General features: G+C 36.5%; 1 protein-coding gene across 2 annotated transcripts in view; it reads right to left on the reverse strand.

Moving 5' to 3' along the window:
- The window catches only part of COPB1 (COPI coat complex subunit beta 1), a 35574-nt gene extending 25218 nt beyond the window's left edge, over positions 1–10356 (reverse strand). Inside the window, exons 1-6 of one of the 2 annotated variants that reach the window (XM_026486789.4) lie at positions 9779–10356; positions 8921–9070; positions 4846–5075; positions 4268–4437; positions 2427–2541; positions 856–948 (exon numbers count right to left, since the gene is read on the reverse strand). In XM_026486789.4, coding sequence (XP_026342574.1) covers positions 856–948; positions 2427–2541; positions 4268–4437; positions 4846–5075; positions 8921–9011 — 699 coding nt within the window. In that variant the 5' untranslated portion in view covers positions 9012–9070; positions 9779–10356. The remainder of the gene's footprint in view (positions 1–855; positions 949–2426; positions 2542–4267; positions 4438–4845; positions 5076–8920; positions 9071–9778) is intronic. The other variant, XM_057317498.1, reaches the window with a different exon arrangement.
- Between the last annotated feature and the right edge of the window lie 337 nt (positions 10357–10693).

Consider the following 10693-nt stretch of genomic DNA (forward strand, 5'->3'; position numbering starts at 1 on the left):
AGTCTCTGAATAGCAGAGAATCCTTATTTTGGAGAGCATACAATGAATTAAATGGAACCATACAATGAATTAAAAGGAACTATATATTTATAATTCTGGTTTCATCTTAAATGCCAAATCCAAATGACTGGTACCTTGTGTTGAAAGGGGCCCTTTTCTTTCAGAATCAAAGACAACTGTAATCAGCAATGTCTGCTGGGGGTACTTTGTCAATGTTATCCTATTTAGTAAAGGCATTCCTGATGAATATTTTTGTTGGCCTCCAATGGTATCAATAGCAAAATTGGATGTTATTTACCTTTTATCAGAACATTAAGATGCAATCAATTCTTTCAAATAATATATCAAATTTAAATGTTGCCAATAAAGCACTTCATTTTAAAACCCAAATCTCTTATCTAGTTTTAAACTTTCTATTGGCCAATGGCTGACAATGTCATATTGACATACTTAAAGTGTCTCTATTCTTTTACAAACAGGGAAGACAGAAAATATTTAAAGCTTTTCTGATTTGTTTTTAGATTACCAAAGTAGTCTGGTGTGTACTCAAGAAAAGATCTTGAATTTTATTCCAAAGCCTGATTCATAATCTATTCAGTTACTGAACAATGCATGATGATTTCTGTGCTGCTGTACTGGGTCAAGCCATTGACACAATTCTTTAAGGAGGTTAGAAAAATTGGAAGTGCTTGGAAAACAGAATAAACCAAAGGAAAAAGAAAAAAAAGACTGTGCTATAAAATATTTCTACTACTAAAACATATTATCCCAGCAATTAAGCAACATTCCAGAAAGAGACAACTTAACTTTGTCTAAAACTCTTAGTGTATTTTACCCACTATCGATTAGTCTTACCTTATAAATTAGTTCAACAATAACCAATTGAAGAATGTCTCCAAATGTTTGAACTTGATCAATGCAAGTACTTAGGTAATCCAAAGCTCGATCCTAACAAAATAAAAATATATTTATCAAATTCCATCTCATTTAATAAAAGGACTTAATCAATGCAACCTTAAAAAAACACACATAACTGAATATAGAACAAATGAAATCAGGGCAAAGAAAAATTAAATGAAGGGGAAAAAACAAGGTTAACACATACATATAAGAAATAAATCCAATACGTTTCCTACAAATGGGCCATAAATCTGGGGTCTGAATTTTCTAGCAGCTACACTGAGGAGAAAAACACTATGTTACATGATTTAGGGTACCCATACAATCAAAACAAACCAGGTACTTATGGTTATTCCTACTTCTAAGACTTAAAAGAAAAATCTCAGGATTTTCATATACTGAATGCTGATACAGAAAACTATGATCTCAACAATATCTCTACAGCAAAAGTATCAGGAAATTTTACTGAACTTTTTCTGATTATGCCCCCCTTCTAGGTAAACAGCATAACACCAAATATAGAGGTCAATAAAACCAACTGTACTAGAGGACAAAACATTCTGGCCCAAATAGGCAGCTTTCTTATAATCTTATTCACAAAGATAAGATGACAGCATCTAGATTTCAGGGATACGGATAGATTCGATATCTTTGTCTTCACGCATATTATTTCCCACATGTTGAGAATTCTGGATAGCAAAAATTCCAAATTAGATGCCACCAAAGCATGCAGAGTCACTGCTAACCCTTCCAGCTGATCCATACACTTTAAGTACCAGCAGAGCGGGATGTAGAGTTGACAACAGCTTATGAAATTTGACGAGCCTAGTAAGGATACACATCTACACTGAAGACCGTGCTTCTTTCACAGACATGGCTCAAGGTGAACCCTATACAAAGCTACTACTTTTCTCTATTAAACAATTTTATATCTATACCAACAGAAGGAAAAACAGGTTTAAACCCCGAAAGAGAATGTTACAAAAAATGGCCATAATAATTTCAGATGAGATCAGGTGCATTCAGGGTGGTATGGCTGTAGACAGCCATAATAATTTCAATCTGGAAAAACTGTCAAGTGGCTATTAATAAATATCTCTCAGATGTTTACTAAAAATAAAGTATATACATAAGCAACTGTCTTGAGAAGGATTAAGAAAAAAATATCTTATACAAATTAAGTTCAAAAATCTAAAAAAATCCAAAATATACAAACACTTGTACTATAAATAAAATCACTGACTAAAAACTTGACTAGACCTATGTAAATACTTTTAATTCTCATTTGAACACAGTCATAAAAGTATTTTTTAAAAAGTACTCCAGGGGCACCTGGATGGCTCAGTCGTTAAACGTCTGCCTTGGGTTCAGGTCATGTTCCCAGGGTCCTGGGATCGAGGCCCAAGTCAGGCTCCCTGCTCAGAGGGAAGCTTCTCCCTCTCCCACTCGCCCTGCTTATGTTCCATCTCCCGCTGTCTCTCTCTGTCAAATAAATAAATAAATAAATTTTTGGAAAAGTACTTCACCTGATCTGCATGAATTAGCATCATAAATGCATTCCTTTTGCAACTTGCATCCTTCTCATTCACCAGAAAATCATGTATCAGTTCAGGAGCATCAGGTATAAGATGTTCAAAATTCCTTGAAATAAAACAGGTAAAATTCATATTTAATAAAAACCTACTTCGTTATTTTAGTAACTCCCTGGACATTACTAAAATTAATCTTTATCAAGCTTTATAACACTGTCAATTGTTTTGCTTTTTGAAACCTTAAGTCATTTAGAACTGTCGGTAGGAATCATAAACTTACATCTTCACCTATTAAATTATTAAATTATATGTTTTCTAGTTTAATAAAGAAAAAGCTGACCTCTTCCACATGCTATCTTTCACTAGAATATCTCTAATAATTGTCTTGCATACACTTTAGGAATATAATATCAATGCTCATGATAACAATCTCAAGGTACTAAAAGATTCTTCATTAAGAATTATCAGGAGTAAAAATAGTCCTTTGAGTTGTATTAATTATGCATTATATTTACATATTCACTTACTTGCTAACTTACTTCCTATACAGGAAATTTTTAAGTATTTGTAGTTACAGAATAATGAACACCAGCTTAAAAACCGTCACCTGACTTCAACAATTGATAATTCATGGCCAATTTTGTTTCACCTATACCCCTGCCCACTTTTTCTCCTCCCATACTATTTTGAAGCAGATCCCAGACCACTTACCACTTCTTCTATAAATATATTGGCATATTATAATTGAGGATTCTTTCTTTTTAAAACAAATCATAATACCATTATCATACCTTAAAAAACTTAAAATTCCTTAATATCATCATATACAGTGTTCAAATTTCCCACTGTCTTATAAATGTCATAATTTTTGTGTATGCAGTCTAGTTTAAGTTCTTAAATTTGTGTAGTCTGTATGATAACTTTCTAAGAACTCTACATTATTAACCAGAATACCACTTTCCCAACAGATAACAAAATCTAATATAACAATAAGAGAACTGTGAAATAGAACAATCAACTCTTAAAGTACAAAGATATTTATAAAAGTGTACATCCTATGTCTAAATGGACTGACACCGGCGATTATAAAAACCAAGTATTCTAGCCTTATCTAACTGGTTCTCTGAATCATTTTTAAAGCCCCAAATCTTCAGCTTTCCAAGAACAGGAATCAGTTGAGAACTGCAACCTTTCTCATTAAAAAGTTTCCTCCTTAAGGCTTCCGAGGGTAAAAAGACAAGACCCATATTCCACATAAAGGGAATTCAAAAACAGGGTCAAACCTCAAAACCTGGGGCGCCTGGGTGGCACAGAGGTTAAGCGCCTGCCTTTGGCTCAGGGCGTGATCCCGGCATTATGGGATCGAGCCCCACATCAGGCTCTTCCGCATGAGCCTGCTTCTTCCTCTCCCACTCCCCCTGCTTGTGTTCCCTCTCTCGCTGGCTGTCTCTATCTCTGTCGAATAAATAAATAAAATCTTTAAAAAAAAAAAAAAAAAAACCTCAAAACCTATAGGGACTAAGCAAGTTAACTAATTAAATGGGCTGAAGTACTACAATTGAGAATGATAGGCGCTGTAAACTGGAAAGTGTACAACTTATTTAAAGGGAGCTACTGTTAACTTCAGCATAGTGTTGTCATGCAGAAACTAGGACCCAGGGTTGCCAGATCTTTTCAATGTTGACAAAATAATAATAAGAAAAAAAATATCATTCAGGTCAAACAAAACATTATCTGCAAGCTACATACAATCTGCAAGGAAGTGCTGTGGAACCTCTAGTCTGAAAGACTAAATAATCCTCACAAAACGAAGCCACAGGAGTATCTTTATTTACCTATAGATTGTATAGATGGCCAAAACAGCATTTCTTCTAACATAGCTGTGTCGGTGCTCCAAACAAGCACGGATAGCTGGCATTAAAGGTTCTAGCAATTCTGCTTCTTTCAGTTTGCAAAGAAAACGAAGAGTGGATCCTCGAATAAATTCATTAGGATGCTGAAGATCCTGATAAAATTTAAATACAAAATGTTGAGTTCCAGCATTTTACAAAACAACACACAATTAAGTGCAAAATTTCCCATGGAAAAAAATAAGAAAGTAGGTTTGTGGAAAAAGATCTAAATTATCAGAAAATTTCCTTCGGATTCCTGTCAAAAATTTTTAATTATCACACCAATGTCTCATATTCTAAGTGTCACTGGGTTTTTTTATTAGTAACATAAAAATGCATGTAAAATGTGCAAAGAAATAACAATAAAACTTTTTACAATAACTTTTTACAACTTCAGTTGCAATTATCGATAACTTAGATCTTATCTAAGATTTAATTTTAAAAATTAAAACAAATCCCATTACACCAATTTTACAACTTAAATCAAAGCAATATTCAGAAATAACCATGGTTTGGTTTACCTTTCTGTATGCATCACATACAAGGATCATTTCATGTAAAAGTCTCCCATCTGGAGTTGTTTTAGGAACAATTTCCCAAAATACCAGAAGTAATTTTTTGATGGTATGATCCTGAAGAGGTAGCACAAAACGGATGATGGTCATTAGAAGTCCAGGAAGCTTCTCACCATTCAGAATCATAATGATTACTTTCTTCAAAGCTTCAGTCTTTGACTTCACATCTCCTTTTTCTGATTCAAAAAAACAAAACAAAACAAAACAAAAAAAACCACAATCATTTCAAAGGAAAATTCCTCAGATAATTTTACAATTCACAAAATAAAACATTTCCCTTATTACTTTATCAGCAGTAATGGTAATAAAGGCACTAAAGGAAGTGACAAGGGTTCTCAACCTAGCTCTGCCACGAACAAGCTGAATGACTTTACACAAGTCATTTATCTCTGAACCTCATGATACTTTACATAGAACATGAAGGCACTGGATTAGATCTCTGGCCCCTAACCCATGCAGTTAATGCAGAAGCCATGAATCTGTAGGCATACCACATGATGCATGTCTCAAACACACAGTAGCTATTTTTCAAAGTGTAAATAGATGCTGTTAGAATAAGCGCTTCTGAATTCAACATAGCTTTTAGTCAGTCGTGTATCTCCTCAATCGAAGTTACAGCCACTATCATGAGGGGAAGAAGGATCAGTGGCATTTTTTTAACATCAGATCTTCAAACTCAAAAAGGCTAGGAACTAATACACTAAATCCAAAATCCATACAGACTACAAAGCTTCAGTGCTCGCTTCAGCAGCACATATACTAAAAATAGAACAGACTACAAAACTTCATAATCTTTCTTAAGAAATCACCTAAAAAACTGGAAGAAAATTAAAATGTAGTAGATGGGTAGCTATTATTTAGAATGATGGATGACACTTAAGATTCTAGTTTACTGTTACTTAGCTTAAAGCAATTTACACTAAAAACTATTTTAAGCAAAACAATCTATAATTTCATCATTATCACTGCATACTGAAGAATTAATGGTAAAAATATTTGTGTCCAAAATTCAAAGGCAGGAATGTAAGAGGCAAGCACACCACTACAACTGCTTAGATCACAAAAATAAACAAATATCTAGGAGAGGGGAGGACAAAGAGGGATGATGAAGTTTTTAATAATCTTAGAGTTATCATGAGAAATAGAACTAGGAATACATTTCCAACAATTAAAGCTAAGTGGCTATCAAATGAAGAGTTCCTTGTTATTGCCAAAGAGACAAGAGACTGTGAACGGCCAGCTGGTAGTTACAGAAAGGATTTAAGCTTTGGAAGAATTGTAATAGGTAAATCAAAATCTCTTTCTAGCCCCCAAAGGGTATATATCTTTTACTAGCTTGGTATGATATTTTCACATGTTGCAGAATAGAGAATATTCTCAGGTTCTCAATTTGTGTTCAACTGAGAACATGGTAAGGGTTCTTCCCAAATTTATTCCACAAGGGTCAACATTTCTGTTTAAAACACATCGCCTTCTCATGCATCTCTCCCTGATTCAGAGTATTATATCTCCTACCACATATGAAAAAAAAATTGGTATTGCCATACCAAATAAAGAAACAACTGGGGGTGCCGGGGTGGCTCAGCTAGTTAAGCGTCTGCCTTGACTCAGGTCAAGATTCCAGAGTCCTGGGATCAATCCATGCATCTGGCTCCCTGCTCCACCAGGAGTCTGCTTTTCCTCCCACACCCTTCCCCCTACTTGTGCACATGTTCTCTCTCTCTCTCAAATAAATATATAAAATCTTAAAAAACAACAGCAACAACAACTGTAAAATGATGAACTACCAATCTGTGCAAACCTTCAGTTTTTAAGTCTGGGAGGATAACAAACACAAAGCATCAGGAAAGGTGACAGCAGTCGATAGCAATAACTATAATAAGACAGATTAGGCAAAGTTTTAAGTGGCTGAAGTTGTATTTGCTGAGCCTAAACAGGTTTTCTTATCTTTGTTCTGAGCTTCCTTTCTGAATATATTTATAAAAAAAAAAAAAAGTTTTTTCTCCCCCTAATCTGTTTGATAGCATTAAGGACACAAAGTCCAAAAGGCATAAAACTGTATCATTATAATGCCGATGTCTTCTTTTGTTCCAGTTTTTGACTACTATTCCCAAATTAGCAAATCCTAAGGGTTTAGCAGGATAAAGCTCCACTTGTAACTACAAGTTAAAAAGTTTTAGAAGTTTCATAGAAAACTTGTCAAAAATCTGTACCATTTATAATTCAAGCCCCCTTAGCCCCAATTTCCATTTATTCCAACAATTCAAACTGAGGTGAAGGATTTTTTCCTACATCTTCAAAATTTTCAGAACTTCTCTTCCATGAGCACTACTAAAAATATGGAAAATTTCAAATATTAATTCAATTTGCCAAAATCTACCAAGTACTTCCTACTCCAGGTAATGTAGTCATCAGAACTCATGTCCAGTGACTAAAAGTATAGGTAAAGTAAATATGTCACAAACAAAAAAGGATTTGTTACTCAAATTGGAAACTACTTCTAAACTTTTTCTCATCGCAATTCTTTCGAGATACAGTAAAAAAATACACATAAAAGTTGGGATTTGAGATTACTTATTTCTTGGTAGAGGGAGGACACTTAAGGCAGCTGTAATTAAGAAAAAGGTATTGTTACAATTATGGTTTTGTTCTTTATCTTCCCAGCTGTAGCCTTAAGTATTTTGGGGTCTAAAAGTGAAAACTTTTTTTTTTAAGTAAGCTCTATGCCCAACACCAGGCTTGAACTTAAGATCCTGAAATCAAGAGTGCATGCTCTACCCACTGAGCCAGCCAAGTGCCCGAAAACTTTTAAATTATAAGAAAAAATATAGTTATGAAAGTTTATTCATTAATGTGCATTCCATTCTATCATACATAAACATGAAAAAAAAAAAAAGAACTATCTGTGGCTTTTGTATATAGGGGTATAGGGTTAAGTGCCATAAAGAAACGTTTCTTTTTCTTTCTCTAAAAACAAATCTTAGTAGAAACCTAGTATTAGGTAGCCTAAAGTCAAGAGATATTCCATTACTGCTGACTAAGAGGTGGGAATAGGCAAGTAAAATATTGTCTCCTTTCAAATGGCAAACTACCTTCTAAAAGATACTTTCAAGATCTGAAGCATAATTTTCGCTGTTCTTTGTTTTAAATAGTAGTTGCCAGTTTAAGTTAAACTTATTTTTAGTAATTCAATGAAACAAGAATCATTATTTTGGAATGTGCATTACTCTGAAAAAAAATGTTTTTCACAGAATTACTCACAGAAAGGATACAGAGTATATACTTTTAAAATCCAGAAATATACTTGTTTTCTTCTCAAATACTCTAAAAGCTTAACACTTTCTGGAAAACACACGTGTATTCCAGGGTTGACTTCATTAGTTCAATAGGTGGCAAACCCAAAGAACAAAGTTCTTTTGGTTTTACAAGCTAAATAATATGAAGTTAAGTGCACAAAGGAACTGAGACATTCAAATACACATTCTCAACCCGTTACCTACAGAAAACTGTCAGCTACACTTAAGCATAACATAGTAAACTATATAAGCCGTTATGTTATTTTGAGGAATATCTAACTATTATATTTCTTTAACCTTACTAAGCTGAAATGTTGTTTTATTTCCAAAAACCAATATTGCAAGTCTAAATGTAACAAGTTTTCTTTTTTCTTTTTCTAGTTTTTATTTATTTATTTGAGAGAGAGAGAGCCAGAGAGAGCATGAGTGGAGGGGAGGGACAGAAGGAGCAGCAGACTCCCCACTGAGCAGGGAGCCTGAAGTGGGGCTCAATCCCAGGACCTGGGATCATGACCTGAGCGGAAGGCAGAAGCTTAACCAACTGAGCCACCCAGGCGCCCCAAGTTTTTATTTTTAATAAGACCAAAGTTCCACTGAAGAGATCCTAAAATATAGTATTTAGACAAAAATTAAGTACTTCTAATTACAAAGAAACTTGGAATGGAAATGAGCTTTTTATTTTCATTTTTTCTCCATTTACTTTTCAAACTATTATCAGAGTTTACCTAGATCATTTTTTAAGCTAATTTCAGATGGTGGTTCTGAATCCATGGGCACGTTAATTAACGTATAGCACACGTTCTCGGCAGCCGTCATGGTTTCCTGATATAATCAAACCTCGATAGAAGACTGAAGGATGATAGGTGCCAGAAAATCTAGAAAAATACAGGGACATCATTACAAGTAAAAAAACCAAAACCAAAAACACAACCAGTAACTATCGTGATCTTTACTGTCTAAATTTCATTCAGTTTGGCTAATGAGTAGGGTCAATTTAAACTGTGTCCCATAAAAATAATGCCTAATATAATAAAAGACACGCTTGTCTGCCTCGGTCTTAGGTATATTACCTCCCACCCCACAACCCCGCCCAGGGCTTGAGAATGCAGTACTGCTAAGGCCCACAATACAGTGACAGTCCCCCAGTCCCGCCCAATCTTGTAACAGAACAATGATTTTTAAACGTAATACATAATCTGAACTGCTCAAGTTAAGAGATCCTGTGCACGAATACTCAGCTAAAAACCTTAAAACGTTTTCTCGCGTTCATGGGTGGATACGACTGTGCGTCGATGGGTCAATCAGTGCGCTGCACCCCCACCCCCTTCCCTTCCTCCAGCAAAGCAGCCCCCGGCCCGGAATGGTGAGCCCCGGGGCCCTGGAAGGGATTAGACCCCCGGCCAGTACGCAAGACCAGGAAGGGGCGTCCGGCCCAGGGCTTCCCAGCCCCCCGTTGCACTTTGTCAGGCCCAGACGCGAGCGGCCTAGTCGCTCCCCTTCCGCATCTTCCCGCTGGAGAGCCAGTTCCTCCGATTCAGCCCAGCCCAGCACGCCTCCGGCATTGGGGGCTTTTGGCCGGCTACCTGGCTCCAAAGCGCGGCAGCTACGGCAACGGTGGGACCGTGGACTCCGGCTCCAACCCGCAGCAGCAGCCGCTGCTCCGCACAGTCCTTGGCTGACGTGGAAGGGGGTGGGGTGACGAGGCCAAGCCACCTAGCCCCTACGGCAACTCAGAGAGGACAAGCCTTCTCCGTCCTGCGCCTGCGCTCTGCAAGAATGCTGCAAGTTTCTTGCTTCTAGTCCATGGTTGTTTTAGGCGGCAGGGGGGTCTGGGAAAGCATTAAGCTTTTCCTGCAAGCCAAGCGCTGAATTAAGCGCTGTGGTCATTTAAATGCTACCTAGAAATTGTTTCCTCTTCCAGGAACTACAACAGCCGAGAGAGGAAATGCTCAGCAAGAAGGAAAGCCGTTTTATAAGAGCCGTGGTATGGGAAAGAGCGGTAGACTGCGAGCTGGAAGCCCTTTTCTAGGTCACTCACTAATAAACAGGGAAGGTAACTAGTTACTATTTGGGAAAGTCACTTCAGTTCTTCTAATAAGTGAGGCTAGATTCTATGAAGCGCCATTTCAGTTCTTAACGTCTCCAGTAGTCTCAATCTCTGCCTTTGCAGTTAGGCTGGGGTTGCTGGGACATCGAAGTCGCACTTTATTTCGTAATGGTCCCTTTCACGATCCTTTCTGAGCACCCAAGAGATGAACTTTTTTTTTTTTTTTTCCATAAAGGAAGATTGACAGTCACAGTTTGAAAGGATTTTACCTTTCTCCAAAAACCCAATTGCTAACAGCTGCTATTAGCCATAGCACCTTCGGTATTGCTCATATGAGGTTCCGTATGTCCCCACGCAGTACCTCCCCCTCAAAAAGTTTTCTGGCCAATTATTATTAAAAACATTTTTTTTGAAACTTTGAGCAAAATCCTGTGAATAAAAGACATCTGAC

Source organism: Ursus arctos, unplaced genomic scaffold (genome assembly GCF_023065955.2).
Source record: "Ursus arctos isolate Adak ecotype North America unplaced genomic scaffold, UrsArc2.0 scaffold_23, whole genome shotgun sequence".
Taxonomy (NCBI): Eukaryota; Metazoa; Chordata; class Mammalia; order Carnivora; family Ursidae; genus Ursus; species Ursus arctos.